This window comes from Schistocerca piceifrons, chromosome 2 (genome assembly GCF_021461385.2).
Source record: "Schistocerca piceifrons isolate TAMUIC-IGC-003096 chromosome 2, iqSchPice1.1, whole genome shotgun sequence".
In the NCBI taxonomy this organism is placed as follows: Eukaryota; Metazoa; Arthropoda; class Insecta; order Orthoptera; family Acrididae; genus Schistocerca; species Schistocerca piceifrons.
The window spans coordinates 763,773,044-763,792,866 of NC_060139.1; the positions used below are offsets into that span (position 1 = coordinate 763,773,044).

Below are 19,823 nucleotides of genomic sequence, written 5' to 3' on the forward strand. Positions count from 1 at the left end.
ATCAGTGTTTTCCACATATTCCTTTCGTCTCCGATTCTGCGTAGAACCTCCTCATTCCTTACCTTATCAGTCCACCTAATTTTCAACATTCGTCTGTAGCACCACATCTCAAATGCTTCGATTCTCTTCTGTTCCGATTTTCCCACAGTCCATGTTTCACTACCATACAACGCTGTACTCCAGACGTACATCCTCAGAAATTTCTTCCTCAAATTAAGGCCGGTATTTGATATTAGTAGACTTCTCGTGGCCAGAAATGCCTTTTTTGCCATGGCGAGTTTGCTTTTGATGTCCTCCTTGCTCCGTCCGTCATTGGTTATTTTACTGCCTAGGTAGCAGAATTCCTTAACTTCATTGACTTCGTGACCATCAATCCTGATGTTATGTTTCTCGCTGTTCTCATTTCTACTGCTTCTCATTACATTCATCTTTATCCGATTTACTCTCAAACCATACTGTGTACTCATTAGACTGTTGATTCCATTCAGCAGATCATTTAATTCTTCTTCACTTTCACTTAGGATAGCAATGTCATCAGCGAATCGTATCATTGATATCCTTTCACCTTGTATTTCAATTCCACTCCTGAACCTTTCTTTCATTTCCATCATTGCTTCCTCGATGTACACATTGAAGAGCAGGGGCAAATGGCTACAGCCTTGTCTTACACCCTTCTTAATACGAGAACTTCGTTCTTGATCGTCCACTCTTATTATTCCCTCCTGGTTGTTGTACATATTGTATATGACCCGTCTCTCCCTATGGCTTACCCCTACTTTTTCCAGAATCTCGAACAGCTTGCACCATTTTATATTGTCGAACGCTTTTCCAGGTCGACAAATCCTATGAAACTGTCTTGATTTTTCTTTAGCCTTGCTTCCATTATCAGCCGTAACGTCAGAATTGCCTCTCTCGTCCCTTTACTTTTCCTAAAGCCAAACTGATCGATGCATGAGTTGTTAAGCTGATTGTGCGATAATTCTCGCACTTGTCAACTCTTGCCGCCTTCGGAATTGTGTGGATGATGCTTTTCCGAAAGTCAGATGGTATATCGCCAGACTCATATATTCTACACACCAACGTGAATAGTCGTTTTGTTGCCACTTCCCCCAATGATTTTAGAAATTCTGATGGAATATTATCTATCCCTTCTGCCTTATTTGACCGTAAGTCCTCCAAAGCTCTTTTATATTCCGATTCTAATACTGGATCCCCTATCTCTTCTAAATCGACTTCTGTTTCTTCTTCTATCACATCAGACAAATCTTCACCCTCATAAAGGCTTTCAATGTATTCTTTCCACCTATGTGCTCTCTCCTCTGCATTTAACAGTGGAATTCCCGTTGCACTCTTAATGTTACCGCCGTTGCTTTTAATGTCACCAAAGGTTGTTTTGACTTCCCTGTATGCTGAGTCTGTCCTTCCGACAATCATATCTTTTTCGATGTCTTCACATATTTCCTGCAGCCATTTCGTCTTAGCTTCCCTGCACTTCCTATTTATTTCATTCCTCAGCGACTTGTATTTCTGTATTCCTGATTTTCCCGGAACATGTTTGTACTTCCTCCTTTCATCAATCAACTGAAGTATTTCTTCTGTTAACCATGGTTTCTTCGCAGCTACCTTCTTTGTATCTATGTTTCCCTTCCCAACTTCTGTGATGGCCCTTTTTAGAGATGTCCATTCCTCTTCAACTGTACTGCCTACTGCGCTATTCCTTATTGCTGTATCTATAGCGTTAGAGAACTTCAAACGTATCTCGTCATTCCTTAGTACTTCCGTATCCCACTTCTTTGCGTATTGATTCTTCCTGACTAATGTCTTGAACTTCAGCCTACTCTTCATCACTACTATATTGTGATCTGAGTCTATATCTGCTCCTGGGTACGCCTTACAATCCAGTATCTGATTGCGGAATCTCTGTCTGACCATGATGTAATCTAATTGAAATCTTCCCGTATCTCCCGGCCTTTTCCAAGTATACCTCCTCCTCTTCTTATTCTTGAACAGGGTATTCACTATTACTAGCTGAAACTTGTTACAGAGCTCAATTAGTCTTTCTCCTCTTTCATTCCTTGTCCCATGCCCATATTCTCCTGTAACCTTTTCTTCTACTCCTTCCCCTACAACTGCATTCCAGTCGCCCATGACTATTACATTTTCGTCCCCCTTTACATACTGCATTACCCTTTCAATATCCTATCTGTTCATCTTCAGCTTGCGACGTCGGCATGTATACCTGAACTATCGTTGTCGGTGTTGGTCTGCTGTCGATTCTGATTAGAACAACCTGGCCACTGAACTTTTCACAGTAACACACCCTCTGCCCTACCTTCCTATTCATAACGAATCCTACATCTGTTATACCATTTTCTGCTGCTGTTGATGTTACCCAATACTCATCTGACCAGAAATCCTTGTCTTCCTTCCACTTCACTTCACTGACCCCTACTATATCTAGATTGAGCCTTTGCATTTTCTAGTTTCCCTACCACGTTCAAGCTTCTGACATTCCACGCCCCGACTCGTAGAACGTTATCCTTTCGTTGATTATTCAATCTTTTTCTCATTGTAACCTCCCCCTTGGCAGTCCCCTCCCGGAGATCCGAATGGGGGACTATTCCGGAATCTTTTGCCAATGGAGAGACCATCATGACACTTCTTCAATTACAGGCCACATGTCCTGTGGATACACGTTACGTGTCTTTAATGCAGTGGTTTCCATTGCCTTCTGCATCCTCATGTCGTTGATCATTGCTGATTCTTCCGCCTTTTGGGGCAACTTCCCACCCCTGAACAAGAGAGTGCCCTGAACCTCTATCCGCTCCTCCGCCCTCTTTGACAAGGCCGTTGGCAGAATGAGGCTGACTTCTTATGCCGGAAGTCTTCGGCCGCCAATGCTGATTATTTATCAAAATTTAGGCAGTGGCGGGGATCGAACCCGGGACCGAAGGCGTTTTGATTATGAATCAAAGACGCTACCACTAGACCACGGATTCTGAAGTAACGGTAACAACAAACTTGTCTCTCCTTTGGAGAGAGAAGTGTTCGTCACGAAGGTGACTAAATTGAGAAATAAATAAGTAGACGGTGAATAAAGATGTAGAATGTTAATAAAGGTTGTTTTATTTAAAACGTTTTAAGGGTTTTCACATAAAATACTTAGAGGAATTACTTTTCAAGATGCCTTCGTATCTTTTCGGAATAATCGAAGGTACTTGGGGTGATAAAATGAGCTTGTACGCCACATTTCTTTATTACTTTACAATTGTTTTGTGCGCACGTCTACTGGCTGTCGGCATCTACAGAGGTGCTCACGACAGTCTATCGTAGCCTGTGCTCTTTGAGTCGACTTGCGGACAGGCGACAGTAGTAACTTCGGGAGTTCTTGGGGCGAACACAGAGGAAGCGCGAAGCACAAACACGTTGAGCACCAAAGTTCTGTCCCCTTATCTGGGGAGAAGGAATGCAGACATGAACGGCGTCGTATGGAATTTTATTTGACGTGACAGATGTTTTGTGTGTGAAATGATAAGCTGCAGATAATATTTGATAATATCACTAACTGCCCTCTTTATTCCAGTGGTTCTGAGCGAATTCACTTTATATATTATTTTTCGAATCAATTGGAAATTTGGTTGGAATGATGCAGTGTAGATTCTATAAACGGTTTCTCACAAGATGGCCATACAGATTAGTGTAGCCACTCGATACTTGCCCTCCGCATCTGTGCAGTGTTCAGAGGCCACTAGAATTTAAATTTGTTTCTGTTTGTGTATTACAAGAAGTATTAGCTTGAAAATGTTAAAAGGAACTAATAGATGACATAAAGTTTCTTAACTTTTTTCGCTTCTCTTTGACAGACGGTACTTTGATCATAGTGTGAGGTTTAAACAGTGAACTCCCATACAGTTGATGGCATTTCCATTGCTGATTAGCTCGAGCACCATCACTGTTCCCTCAACTAACTTCTTGTTGAAATAAAGAAAAACTGTTAGAAAATTAAATTTTGGCCCACGAGTGACTCCATCGGAATCACAGAGACACCTCCTCATTATCCTTTCTCACATGTCAGGCCTTGTATATTCTAAGAAACATAGTTTATTATGCTACCCTTTTTTTGTTACAACTGTTCGCGACCGCCAGGTGACGCTTCTTTTTTTTTTTTTTTTTTTTTTTCTTGTTACGCTTCGTTAAAGCGAGTTCAGCGATCTGGAACCGAATGCACCACAAATGCTTGTCGGAGGTAAAGATTGGAATTCAGTCAAGGCCTGTAAGAGTAGCCAATAGTGAGTTAATACTTGTAGACAAACCAGTGGAGATACATTTATTATCGCTGTCAGATGCGTTTATGTTGTTTCGATTATATTGCAGTTTTCGATCTAATAAAGACAGCATAAACGTGTGCTTACCATGGGTTGTCCCTACAAGGAAAATCCCTTTTACACTAAAGAGTTTTCTTTTAATCTTTCTTGTGCTTCAGTCTTCTGACCTCTGCGGTTGAAATCTCTTCATTACATTGTAGCGCTAGTATCCAACATTCTGTTGGATAGATTCCAGTTCGTAGTAGTTAAATTCTATCCTTTTATCAGCTTTGTGGTCATCATTTTTGATGTTAAGATTATCATTAGTCTTATTTCTGCTACTTCAAGGTACATTCTTCGAACTCGGATTACCTTTAATCCATATTCCATGATTGGAAAACTGTTAATTCCATTTTGTATGTGCTGTAATTCTTTCACCGACGATAGCAATGTCATCAGCCAATATTATCATAGATATACTCACCTTGAATTTTAATCCCACTCTTGAAACATTCTTTCATTTCCGCTATTACTCCAATTTTTCTCAGGATTCTGAACGTCTTGCAGCATTTTACACTGTCGAACATTTTTTCCAGGTCGATAAATCATAGGAAAGAGTCTTGATTTTGGTTAAATCTTATTTCCAATATCAATCGCAAAGTCAAATTTGTCTCTCTGGTGTCGTTAAGTTTCCTAAAGTCAAATAAATCGCCATCTAACAGACCCTCAATTTTGTTTTCCACGTGAGGTGTTAAGCTGATTGTGCGATAGTTCTCGCACTTACGTTCACTTGTTATGTTCAGGATTGTGTGGTTTATTTCTTTCCAAAAGTCTTCTGGTACGTTTGCAGTCTCCAAATACTACACCCCAACTTGGTCGTTTCATTACAGCTACCATAAATGATTTTAGAAATTCCGAAGAACTGTTGTTTATGGCTTCCTACTTGTCTGATCACAAGTTCTGCAAATCTCTGTTAAACTCTGACTCTAATACTAGATCTTCTACGTCTTCCACATCAGTCCCCATTTCTTCTCCCCTCACGTCGTTACACAGCACCTGGCCTCGTAAAGGCTTTCAATACACTCTTTCCACCTATCCGCGCTTTCCTCTGCCTTTAAGAGTGAAATTCATCTTGCATTCTTCATTTTATCGCCTTTGGTTTCAATTCCACCGAATGTTACTTTGACCTTTCCATGTTATGAATCTGCCCTGCCGACAACCATTTAGAGAGTATAATCACGTATTACATGCTTCCAAGGCTCAGCCTTTTGAATTAATTAATTTGTTACATTTACGCTCTGACCACCACAAGGTCAGTTCCATTATTAAACCAGAGAGATAGCAAGAGAAACAGTTGGGTTTCATTTGAGAACTCTAACTAGTATTTTAAATTAATTAAGAATTTTCACATTCGTAGGAGAACCTTGAGATAGAAATTTCGTGAAAAGAACTCACCATAACGAGAAAAGTGTTTTAGTAATTACCTCCCAGATCGTCTATCATATACGTGAAACTCCCCTATTTCACAATAACACAAAACGAGCTACAGTTAATTGGATTCTTTCGATATCGTCCTGAATCCTATCTGGCAAGACCCCCATACAGCACATCGATACTCTATCAGATTACGGACAAAAGTGCTGTAGATAGTATAATAGATTTGTTGCATCCTCCACGTGTCCTTCCAACAAAGCGCAGTCTTTGATTATCTTTCCACACAACATTCCCGTGCGATGGTTGTAATTCAGGTTTATCTTAATTAAAATCCATAGTGGCTGGTATTTACTTGAATCAATAACCTTCAAATCAGCTTGACTTATCGTGTGGCCGAAATTTATCAGATGATGACAAAGTCCTTAAACGACGCGGCGATAATGTTCGCAACTTTATTCAAAAATTCCCATCTTGATCGCACATGACTACTCATTTGACAACGACTGGTTCCGGCTTGAATCCATCGTCCAGTCTGTAAAAAAATTAAAAAAAAAATACTGTAACAATAAACGGTTCAATTATGTAAATCATGTGGCAATTAGTTTTGAACTTCTGATGACTTGACTGGACTGCAAATTACAGTATTATATGCGTGGAACTCTCTGAATTCATTTATATAAAGAACAGCAAACAGATTGTAATACGCCATTGGGAAACAACTGATTTCACGTCGTTCCTGTTAGATTAGTTCCGGTCATTTACTACGGAAGTCACGATGCCAGTGGCGCAACTGGAACGATACTGCATAGGCGTGCAATTTGATTAGAAGTCGCTTGCGAAGAGAGGTGTCAAAAGCCTTCTGCCAATCTAGAAATTTGAAATCCCTTGTTGACATCACTAACTACTTCATGTGAACAAAGGGTCAGTTGTGTTTCACACAACGATATTTTCTGACTCCGTGCTGATTAAACGTCGACAGTTCGTTTCCTTTTAGGTACATCATAATGTTATGAAACAGTATACAGCGTGATTCAGCTGCTTTCTGCTGCCGGGATTTGTGCAACACACGGTGGTTTCAAAAACCATGTGAAACAGTTTCATATTTTCACACTTGCTATGTGAAATTATTAGGCCTCAGACAAAGCGAACTGGGCAGGTTTGTAAGAAATTCAATACATATGTATTTGCTGGAGGCCACGGCTTTAGAATTATTCAAGAAAAGCTTTGTACATTTTCATTGAATAATTCGAAAACTATAACCTGTAGCAAAAGCATATCCTAAACAAAAATTTCCTGTAATTTTTTTCTTTAGGACTAATAAAAGATGGGGTAAATACAAGTGGTCAAGACGAGTGGTTATGATTGAATGTGAAGGTATGCCCGCCACACGATGCACACCGCTTGAGAGCGTAGTGGAGGCTGTATCAGTGTGAATGGAGCAGTGCAAAGGAGACTGTTACAGTGGAGCAGCGCGTTCAAATAAATGGTTCAAATGGCTCTAAGCAATATGGGACTTAACATCTGAGGTCATCAATGCCCTAGACTTAGAACTACTTAAACCTAAATAACGTAAGGACATCACACACATCCATGCCCGAGGCAGGATTCGAACCTGCGGCCGTAGCAGCCGTGGAGCAGTGGGTGTTCGTTGTAGAAACTTACGTCACAAGAAAGACGTGGGAACGGTGTGGTCAGCTGTTTTCTGAGAAGTGTAATTGTGTCAAAGTGACAGCAAAGAGTGCCACGCAACGCTTAGTCCGAAAGTGGCGTTAGAAGGGATGTGTTTTTAACATGTCAAAAAACTCTAAAATGTACCTGAACACTTTAAAATGTGGCTGCGGTTCACCGGTAAATGTTTCAGTGTCCTACCAAATCAATATGATGCCTGTCGCAAGACACAGACATGAAGACGAATGCTCAGTCTGGACCTGCACATTCGTCCCTACCGAGTGTCTGTGGTTCATGCATTAAAACCAGCGGATGCTCCTCAGTTTTGGCTTTCCACTGAGATAACAATGAACGCCTTCAACATAGATATATTCTTTATGTCTTACGAGGTCTGGTGTCAACTGAATGGTTATGTCAACTCACTGAATCACAGGCTCTGGGCAGCGGAGAATCCTCGTAACTTCCACCAAACGCCATTGAATGATGTATGGCGTTTGGTGTCCACTGTCTGCACGCCACATTATTGGTCCCATCGTCTTTAATCAGATGCTGATTTCGGATCGTTAAATTGTCAACATTTTGAAAACATTTGCTACAGCATTAACGGAGGAGGAACACACAGTTACTTTCAATGGTGTGGAGCAACTGCCTATACAGCCAGCCAAACCTTGGTGTACATTTACACTACGTCTGACAGAGTTCTTAGTAGAGGTGAGTCTGGTTGCTGCCCTATATGGCCATCCAGGTCATATGATCTGTTAGTGTGCCAAAAGTGCTAAGAGATGAAATATGTTCACTTTCAACTACAGTAAAGTCAGTATTGATTGCCTTTCTCTGCTGCCGATTGGTAGGCAGAGCTGAATAATCCAGTATATTCCAGGATCATACAACAAATCGAGGTCAGTGGCATGAATCCATAATTCTACAGATTAATTTTTTTTCCTTTCTTGTTTACTGGTATGACTCTAGCACTTTCCAGACTTTCGGTATGGATTTTTCGTCGACTGTGAAGTTGTATATGAACTGTGAAAGTTGTTGCTGCTTCAACAGGATACTCGTTACGGAAGCTAATTTACTAACAGTCTGGACCGGAAGATTTGTCTTTAACAAGTGACTGAATGTACTTACAAAAAGCCTGTGAAGATGGTGGAATGACGCAGAAAGAGATGAGATATACATGGTGATAGGCTGTGGCAAGTTATTTTACGCTCACCACAGTGCTACGCTGTAGTGTTACCAGCCTTGTCTTGTGCAGGCATTCTCCACTAGACAGACCAAGTACATAAACTGTTTGTGAGCTATACTCAGAAGTAACGTGGTTTCTGATTATAGCTGCTAGACTCTAACAGTTGAATGTTATCTCGTAACGTCCTTACATGTTGTCATTAAGGCGCCAATTTATTTTGCTTACACAAACATGATGTAGGCCTGTTCAGTTTTCTTCACCATAGTCACGGTGTTAGTTCTCTATGGTATTCAATCCCCTAGGTGACGCAGAAAAGAGTAGTAGGCGGCATGGAAGAGACATCGTCTCGCGTGGCAGACGCTTTTTACGTAACTGTAGCATCACAATTGATACCATGTCGTAGGAATCTTGAACCTTTTGTTACAAGAAACACACAAACACCGTTTGCGTCACAACTTTTTGTTTACCGACAGCCGGATTCAATATGCGCTGCAGATCATCTTCAGGTCTAGGTTTCAACAAAAAGGCAGTAACAGTAATGATTTCACAGAAATCTTACATTACGAACGCTAATATCATGCATACTAGAAGCAATAATAAAATGTTATGGACTCACGCATACCTCTCACCGAAAATGTAGTTTGTCAACGTTGTCCGAAAATAACAAAAAAGGATGCGGCGGGGAGAACACACGTGATATGTGTGTAAGTCATAGATGAGCACATTAGAACAACGTGAAATTTTTTCTCCGTTTATAACTAACCCTCGTGCGGTCGCGTCGTTTTAAATATCACGAGCGGGAGCGTGGCGCACTTTGTACCCATGAAAAGAATAGGTTTCCTTATGTTAGCTAGGTAAGTCAAGTACGATCAAAATCACAGTTTAATCTTAGTTTATTTAAACAAGGAGGAAATAAACTTACATAATATGAGCTAAGCTACTGTTTTATAAGACAATATTGAAATTTTCACTATAACTCTCTGTTTTAAGGACAGCTGTTAAAGGGACAGTAATGACGCATTCGAAGCATTAAGCAGTGCAGTTGCATCAGATCTCGGTCAGCTCCTTATTCGATCACGAATTATCTCGAAGACAACTGCCTCAATGTTGGATTATGTTGCTAGATCCGTCATTTTTTTAATTGATCGTAAATTATATCTCGCCTAGCTATCTTCGTATTGTATATTACTTCTGCTCACTTGGACGTACGACAACACAATTTATCGCTGTGTTACGTGAAGAAATACTGAAGGAATCGATACAGGTTTGCAGTTGTGAAACAAAAATGGAACCGCACAAAATCATTTTATTTTTGGTTGGGGCACTTTATACACAGGGGCGCCCACTCGATGGTTAAATACAAAAATTATAAAAATTCAGACTGAAAGGACACGTTAATGTAGTGCATTTCAGCATGGACGGTGCGTTACACCATAATAGATAATGCTCACATAATACTGTGGATTGTAAATACTGGTTTTTTGTTTAATTTCTTAAGTTTTTTTCAAAGGCTAACGCAAATACACCGAACATATCTGAGATTTTAACAAATTTGTCTTCATGTTAACGACGGCATCTCCTTTAAGAAGATGAAGTACAGTGTTGTGAATACTGGCCAGAGGTGTCTCGTGACGTGTTGCTTGCAGTGCTGAAGTTCATATGAGGAAATGACCTTTTAATTGGATGTTTATCATCAGTAATCCTGGAGCATTTACTACTAAAATTTTTCAGTAAACCAACTATGAGAGTCCACAATCATGTCCCTCACGTACTCAAACATTTCGCTCCATTGCCTCGCTCTGAAATATAGCACGTCTTTGACAACACTGATAATGACTCCAGATTCAACCAACTTTCAGAGATACATCAGGATTTTTTGATAGTTCTGATGTGAAGAGCACGTTGTCTCCAGTGGCTCATTAGAAAGGCGCTATTTCATTTTGTCACTGCTGCTACTTTTTTCCGTGTACTGTGCAAAAAACTTATGCACATCAGTAAAAATCCGTGCTGCACTTTAAACTGACGTGAAATTAGTCGTGTGATAGCGATATACACATAGACAGATGGTGGTAGAATCGTCTGCACAAGCTATAAAAGGGGAGTGCATTGGTGCACCTGCCGTTTGTACTCGGGTGATTCATGTGAACAGGTTTATTACATGATTATGTCTGCACGACGGTAATTAACAGACATTGTAAGCGGAATGGCAGTTGGAGCTAGACGCATGGGTTATTCCGTTTCGAAGATCGTAAGGGAGTTCAATACCCCGAGATTCACAGTACCAAGAGCGCGGCGAAAATAAGAAATTTCGGGAATTACCACGGAAAATGCAATGGCTGGCGGACGTAACGATCGAGAGCAGTATCGTTTTGGTAGAATTTTCAGTGTTAACAGAAAGCAATAATGCGTGAAATAACCACAGGAATCAATGTGGGACGTACGACGATTTGGCTTTAATAGGTTATGGCAGCTGGCGACCGACGCCACTGCCTCTATTAACAGCTCGATATCGCCTACAACGGCTCTTCTGGGGTCGTGACCATATCGATTGGGTCTTAGACGACTGAAAGACCATGTCCTAGTCTGATAGTCGCAATTTCAGGGGGTGACAGCTGACGGTAGGTTTCGAGTGTGGTGCAGACTCCACAGACTCCAGTGGTACGTGGCCCCTTTAATACGACCTTGCATTATCCATACCACCAGTATTATCAGGACGGGAAACGGGATGGCCAATCATGTCTGGTAGTCATACTTTCATTTACACATAATTTATTAACATAAGGTTCCTTCAGATAAGTCCCCACAATCTTCAGCACAATGCAGCGGTCAATTAGTATAAGTTCTTGTTGAAACAAGACAGTTATCAGAACGCAACAAGTATAACCATAAAATGCATATGAAATCAGTTAAGAAACAACCGGAAAACACTGTATTGCCATGGCTTCGCCACACTTAACAAAAGCTTACAACTGACAGTACAGTTATTATCAAAGTGAGCCAGCCACTTAATTGCATTTGATTACTACACGGCACAAACAACACTTAAAACTCACCTGGTTAACCAAAACAATAATTCACTAGAACATGGATATGTAATAGCAGCAAGAAAGATTGTCATGGAACAAACCCAGATTACACTTTACGTGATTACACGATGTAAATTGAATAGAAATTTGACACCGACACAACAGGCACTGTGGACTGTGTATTTCTACAGAAACAGATCACTGCAATTAGCTCAAAATTACATGACAATAGATAGAGAGAATTTAATTACTTTACACCTCCTGTGGTCACTAACGTTTACTTAGTTGCAGGTCTATCTTTATGTAACCCAAAAGAAAAACATTTCTTTAAACATCAGAAAATCTTAATCAAATCACAAAACGCGTTTTACCCGCCTTGGCGGAAAGGAAACATATGCTACACTTTGGATATGGGGCCTTCGCCCAAAGCAATCCAGCCGTGGGATGGATGCGTAAACACAGCAGGACCTAGGCTGCGGGTTACACCTCACTCCCCGCCAAGGCGTTGGCACTTACAGCAGCTTTCACAAACACAGGGCAATTGCGACTCTCTGAAACACAAACAAAAATACAGGGCAGAATCCTAGCACCAGACATACGTGCATCAGTCTACAAAATGTTCCGTCCACAGCAATCACTGACCTTTAAATTGAAACCATTTAAGGACGATTCATCGATAATAGTAATATCACTTAGGTGCAGTTTTCAATCGCTTAATACCCTTAATAATCAATTAGAGAACAAGCAGTACAGTTATAACTAAGACTTCACTGCGAAGCCAACACTTAATCAGCTCACACGGAGCTCATCCACATACTTTTCGATTAACGGCTGTTCCACAATCATCTAGCGAGTGAAACGCCTTTTAACACGTCGCTCAGTCACGTACCCTAAAAGCCAACTTACTTGATGTTTGCACACAGCACAACTCAGCGGCTCAAGCGGCTTAACCACTTTACTTCAGGGACCTTTCCCTTGATATAAATCATGAAACCTGGATCTCCGAGCTGCCCCAAAATACAGATTTGCCGACCAATACAACTCCGCCGCACATCACGCTGATAGGGCACACCCGGTCGCAGTCGACACTGCTTTCTGCGGAGACGTCCCAAGTCTTTCAGTGTTTTCTTTTCGAAACCTGACGGCCAGTTCTTGAAGTCCGCCACCCGGAAGAAAGCCACACGATATCCAAAGATCACATATAACTTCCTAAATCGATCGCAACGATGTAAAGAGCGTACCCGGTGCTGGCGCCAGTCCGCCACGACTCATCCACAAAGCCATGGGCCCTGGTTGCCAACAAGGCACTGTGCAAGCTGTTGGCGGCTCCGTAATAGGGTGGTCTGCATGTAAATGGATTACTGACTGGCAATGTTAATGTTCGGCTACTTAGCACAGAATTTTCAGTCATTCATGGAGTTCATATTCCGAAACAACGATGGAATTTGAATAGATGAGAATGCGCCATGTCACCGGGCTACAGTTGTTCGCGATTGGTTTGAAGGACATTCTGGACAATTAGAGCGAATAATTTGGCCACCCAGATGGTACGACATGAATCCCATCGAACATTTATGGCACATAATCGAGACGTCAGCTCGTCCACGAAATCCTGCACCAGCAACACTATTTCAGTTATGGACGGCTGTAGAGGCAGCATGACTTTCAAGGACTTGTCGAGGCCACGCCACGCCGAGTTGCTGCATTACGCCATCCAAAAGGAGGTCCGACACGATATTAGGGGGTATTACATGACTTTTGCCACCTCAGTGTATGTATGGTGTGTCTGCGGAGAAAAATTTTCTATTCGATAACATTAGCGCCCTTCACTCTTTATCCACAAGGTTGGTTTCTTTCAATGAGAGGACGTAGGGTTGAAATGAAAAATAATGGAATGATATTGCTCTGAAGAATTTTACACAATTCAAAATATGTTTTTAAGGCGCGATTGAAATTAATCATAAAAAATGAAAAGCAAGACGTCACTCTCAACGGTAGCAGGACGTGAAAAATTCTATGCGTACTTTATCACTGGTAACATAGTACTAACGTCACTAGAAATAATACCCGAAACAGAAATGAGCACTACACAAAGCGGGCAGATGGAAAACGACGTTTTGCTAGAGTCAACGGACCATTACCAATCCACTACACTTTCGTCCATCGAAGGCTATGGTAATACGTGAGTATTTGACACTTCGACAGTGGAAGTCATGAGACTGACGAATTGCGAACTGACTGAATGGCGCGCTTAATAAACAAACCGGAAAGAAGATAAGTGTTTAGCGTCCTGACAGCACCGAAGTCTGTAGAAACGGAGCTCAAACTCGAATTTAGGAGGCAAGGGAAAGAAATTTGCCGTGTCCTTCAAGAGGAACCATTTCGGCATTTTCCTGGGGCAATTTGGAGAAATCACGGAAACCTAAATCGAGGTGTCTAGACGGGGATTTGAACCGTCGTCCGCCAAAGTCCGAGTCCACTGTACTAACCACTGCGCCATCTCGCTCGGTGGTTAATGGACAGAGCTATAGACTTAGGTATAAGATAACCTCACAAATAGGACATAGATGCCTAATTACGCTGGTATGAAGAAACTCATGACGCAATGTAAGTGCATTTGTCTCCAGGTGACTAACTGAGTTCATTTTGAGCACCAGAAGACGAAGTGGTCCATTTATAGAAATTCTCGAAGGATCATACCAATCAATTTTGGAGAAAATGTCGTAATGGTACCAAAGTACGATATTCTTTCAGTTTCATCACAACTGACCGAATCACTGGTGTACTGGTTACCATTAGTGTAACGTCTTAGCAGCAAACCGTCGCACAAGGTCCGACCCAGTTTTGCGGCAACCACTGCTATGTCGCATCGCAGCCAGCAGTAGGACACAAAATATTCACCTAGGCCCTATTTACACGCACCCCGTAGGTCAGCGCGAAGGCCCTTTTTGAGCAATTAGACTGTCGCGCGGCCAAATCATACTTCCGTTTATTATCTGCTCAAGAGCCACAATTGATTCATTTATCACCTCTCAGATGTCGACGTCCGAGTTCGGAGCCTCTTGTTCCTCTCAAACTCTCCACAGTTCTATACTCACAGACGGGAGCGTCGCGCAATAGTCTCGCAGAGTGGCGTTGACAACGATCTGCAGCCGTCAGCATTCACTGACACTGACATAGCTCTTGTGCAAGGCACCGACAGCTTGACGCCGCTGTCCCGGCCGGGCGTTCGGGCCTCCTTCCATGACCCACGTGCTGCCACTGATTGTCTCTCCGTGGTCTATAGATGATTACGCAAAGGAACTTGGACACTATCAATTTCCGTCAACGTACTGAGTGTCCTGTTGTTAAGAAAATTTTCGACAAAGCTGGTTATGTTTTGCTTACCCCAAAAATGCCAATTCAAAGTTCAAGACCTGGCGGGGGGGGAGAGGCGGAGTTGGAAAGCAGCTACACTATCCTGACCGGACAGTCGGTGTGTTTTGGTTTGTTGTGAGTGCATTATGTTGGAGATAAGCGAATTCAAACATGGACAAATTGTTGGTGCTAGTATGATGAGTGGTTCCGTAACCAAAGCAGCCAAAGTGTTTGGTGTTTCAGGAGACATTGTGTCGAAGACATATACCGCTTACTGCAAAAGCAGAAAAAACTGAATTCCCTAAGTCACAATGCTAGGGAAAGTTTATGATGAGTCATCTTGAAGAGGATTTTGACAAAAAATAAGGAGCCGATAGATACGAAATCCACTGCAGAATTGAATGTCACGCTCACGAACAGTGTCAGCACCAAGACAACACGAAGGGCGCTGCATGAGTAAGGAACTAAAGGGCGATCTGGAATTCCAAAATGACTTACCGGCGATACGAATGCCCTGATAGAAAACCGCACTGCCAAAGCCATAAAACCTGGAGTTAGGAGCAATGGATTTGGTCGGATCATTCTTCTTTCACACTGCAACTTCTGATCGCGTTTACGTCCCAAGAGTGAAACATGGTTCGGTGATATGTGCTGGTGTATTACATGGGCCTCAAGCTTTCTCTGTAAGGACGTATTATGCAACCTTTTCGACTGATCACGTCCATGCGATGGTACAATGTTTGTTCACCAGTTGCGATGCTGTTTTGTGAGACGACAGGTCCCCTGCGGACACAGCTCGCATTATTACAGACTGGTTGCTTGAACGTACCACTACTTCTCAGGAAAAATGGTACAAGATCCCCATGACAGCCATGCAGGACCCTTATTTATCCATTCCGAGACGACTGCAAGCTGTTGTGAATGCCAAAGGGTTTCACTCACTATATTAGGCATGGTAAAGTGTTGCGTTTTAGTTTTTCCATATTTCCAGCCACCAATTTGAATATTACAGACTCAGTCCTTGTGGCCTACTTTCGACAGAGCGACGTGTGATCTCTATATCCGCTTTCATCGCCGTTACCTGAACGTAATACTATTTTTCAAGAAAAATAGTACAAAGTTTCCTTGACAGCGATGCAGTATACGTATTTATCCATTTAGAGACAACTGGAAGCTGTTGTGAATGCCAAAGGGTTCGTTTTAGTCTTTCCAAATTTTAGTCCACCTCCTGTATGTTTGCAGGGCTTTTTTCTAGAAAGTTTTGCTGTACATAAACGACATTTTTCCCCAGAATATCGATATATCGATATCGAAATGGCAATATCGTGTGCCTACATGTTTATTTTATATTTTTTTCGTATTATTCTGTTAATATTTGAAAGTGTTCTTTCGGAATTGTAGTAGAATATAATTTTATTTGCACTGTATGAAGGAGTCTAACTACTTTTTGAACTGTCACCACGTCCAGTCTTTCTTTGACTGTGTGAAGCAAGTATAGGACAAAGAAGAAGTCCGAGTGCGCTGGGGGAAGGCTGTGGGAATGGAATAACAAGATTTCCGATGTAGAGAAATAGCACACCAATTTTTAACGCAACTAGCGTGCTATTTCTTCACATCGGCATTCTACAAAAACAGTTGCTGAAAATGATGAACAAAAATCTAAATGACAACATAGGCCTTTGCGGTGGGCGGAGACGTCTTTGGGAAAATGTTGACGTAATCGGCGCTCAGAGCTACTAACAGAAACTGCAACGTTTGACTTAATACTTTCCTTCTATATACCGACAGCTGATAATGATATTTTCTTTAATATCGATGTATCGGATTCCCGATATTTTTAAAAATATCAACAGTCCTAGTTAGGACTCGCCCATCATACAACTATTTGGGACACAATAATTCAGAAGACCGCGTGAGGTAGTGAGACTTGGGTAGCAGTGCTGTTCCGTCGCGGGGCCTTACCACATGAGAGAAGTCGACGTCTAGGTTGGTGAGGCGGTACTGCGGCAGGCGGTCCCCGCGGCGCGCCTGCTCGGCGTGCACCGCGTGAAGGGCGCGCACCAGCTGGTAGTGGCGCAGCAGGCGCAGCGCGGGCAGGCCCTGCAGCAGCGCCTGCAAGTCCTCCAGCGTCGCACTGGCCGCCCCCAGGTGCAGCTCGCTCAACGTAGCGCCGCCCGCCTGCGGTCGCGGCTCTGGCGGCGGCGGGCGCCGTGTCCACACGTGCAGGCCCCTGTAGCGTCATTCAGAGCGACAGGTGGATGTAATGCACGATTATGCACAATACTGTGTTTTATGTTCACGTCCCTTAAAGTATATATTCATATATTATATCCTCTCGAAGATGACACTGGAGGACAAAGAAACAATCGCTCGGACAAGAAGTGTTAGTCAGGGGTGCAGTCTTTTCTCCCTGCAGTGCAAATCTACACATATAATTGATTCGCCTCGATGGGCAGCGAATCCACCGTCTTCAGTAGGGACGCTCGATTACGTCTGACCTCCTGTGCGATACTCCAAGTAGCGAGCAGGGGCTGTGGGCTGTGGTCAGAGGCTGTGGGTAGGTAACGCTAGATGGCAGTGTGGGGCAGTCGAGAGGCCTCCTGGGATAGTCCGCGTGGCTGCGATAAACACTGTGTCCGGATGAGGCAATGGTTAACGCAGCTGCCTAGTATGCACGTTTGAATCTCGGTCTGGCATATAGTTTCACTCGCCGCCGCTGGTTCCGCAACATGTCGCGATGCAGCTGACATCAATAGTCCCTTCCCCTTCCTTTCCTTTCTCTCTCCCCCTCCACCTTCAATTTACATGTAATAGTATACACAGAATAATCAATGACGGAAATGAAAGAAAATGGAAGAAAGGTTTAACAGTGGGGTTAAAATTCATGGTGAAAGGAAATCAGTCGTAAGATTCTTTGACGACATTGCTATCTGCAGCGAAGGTGAAGAAGAATTGCAGAATCTGTAGAACGAGACGAACAGTCTAATGAAAACACAATACGGATTGAGAACAAATCGAAGAAAGACGAAAGCGATGAGAAGTAGCAGAAATGAGAACAGCGATAAACTTAACATCAGAATGAGATTTTGAGCCGTGGCGCCATTGAGTTAGTAGACCAGGTCTGGCGCCACTGGCTCAGGATCGACTATCTCTCTTACGGCCCCATTGCAAATATCTATGAGGAAGAGCTGGTATCTGTCGGTTGTGTCCTTAGAAGGTCTTTGCTTGCCGATAGATATACGGGGTTCACTGGCACGAGAGTGGGACACGAAGTTTGGGGATTGACGGTAGCGCCGCGACAACAGGTGATCACGAGGTCCGAGCGGCCGAAGCCACGAGCTGGGGTAGTAACAGCCTGTAATCCTCGTGGTGATTTATTTCATTGTCTACCTGTCTCCTTATTATTCTGTGGTTTGTATCTGACCCTTAGAGTTTTACTCGGTCGGCTCTTTGGTCGTAAATATAGACAGTGGTATTGTACTAAGACACTAGTGGTCGTTTGAAATTTTGTCCCAATATTATATTGCGTTTCCTCTCTGGTTTGTAGCCGATCATTAATATTCTAAGTAATCAGCTCTTTGTCGCAAATAAAGCCGGAACAATTGTACTATGGCACAGGTTGCCGTTAAACAAAACAAGGGTCTTGTTGTCAGATTTAGATGCTAACCGGTTCAGTTCTTTGATTGTAATTGCATTTCTCAGTCATTAGTTTTAATCTGAACAACCTGTTATAGTAAACTGTTCGTTTCTGTGTTTGAAAGACTGGATCATTATTCGTGCATTTTAGCTGGCTTTTGTGGTTCTGCGGAGTGAGTTCTCAATAAGTGCTCATAAGCAATGTTTTAAGATGTTCCTTCAGAGCGGTCTTAATAGCTGACAATAAGTTTAACGTCGGAAATATTAACAGCGTACTGTCACCAGGCCTGTAGTCAAAATAAAATTGTCAAAAGGGATGTGTTGGGATCCAGTCGCACCTAAGTTGTCGATTGAAATTAAGAGGTTGGTTGCGTTGAAGGAAGCCTTATCATTGTCATATTGTTTGCTTCACTTTTTAATGTTTAAGCACAGGTGCGCATCTTAACCCCAAACCTTTCGACGTACAGCTTTCAAATTAAAAGTTCAGTCATCTGTTTTGAATTATTGAATGACCCTTACCATCAATGGTGCTTGTGTCTTTTTTAGCGTTGCAGAAGGGAATTTGATAAGACAGACATTGTCCAGCGCGGTAGTAAACATCGTTGTTTTACCGGATAACGGGTGGGCTGCTGGTTCGACCGTCTTGTAGTCATCGTCATATTGTTTGCTGTTTTGCAGTACAGCACTTCAGATTTCTTTTGCAAAAAAATTCAAAGTAAGGTTTAAGATCAGAAGAATTTTGCAAATTTGTTCCATTCGTTAAAGAAAATTTTATGGTTAAATGCTTCGATTATCTGTAAAATACAGATTGTATATTGTTAAATAAACAGGTAGTGTGAAAAGGAAGTTTTATTGGTGGGTCGTCCCTTCCACGTTTCCTTAATTTCGGTAAGTACCACGTATCACCATTCCATGGACACTGGCCTATATCGCAGGCTGTATGGTTCATTATCCAAGAAATAGCATAAGAACAATTTGTTACACGATTGAAATTAGAACAAGAAATAACGTTGCTATCAAGTTTTTGTCTCGTAAAGTATCAGCCTGCCTTTAGTAAGTGTTACTTCATGACAACATTTCTCATTGGTAGAGATCTCTCAAGGATCGAACAAATAGACAAAGCCAAGGGAGCCAATCCTTTTAGTTATTATATAACATATGTCTTCTTCCAGTTGACTGTAAATCAGTTTGCCGTGAGTGAAGCGTGTGAGC

General features: G+C 42.2%; 1 protein-coding gene across 1 annotated transcript in view; it reads right to left on the reverse strand.

Annotated features, from left to right (window-relative positions):
- Positions 1-19,823, reverse strand: part of LOC124775838 — a 134,719-nt gene that overhangs the window by 70,492 nt on the left and 44,404 nt on the right. The window contains exon 4 of the mRNA XM_047250673.1: positions 16,938-17,205. Coding sequence (XP_047106629.1) covers positions 16,938-17,205 — 268 coding nt within the window. The remainder of the gene's footprint in view (positions 1-16,937; positions 17,206-19,823) is intronic.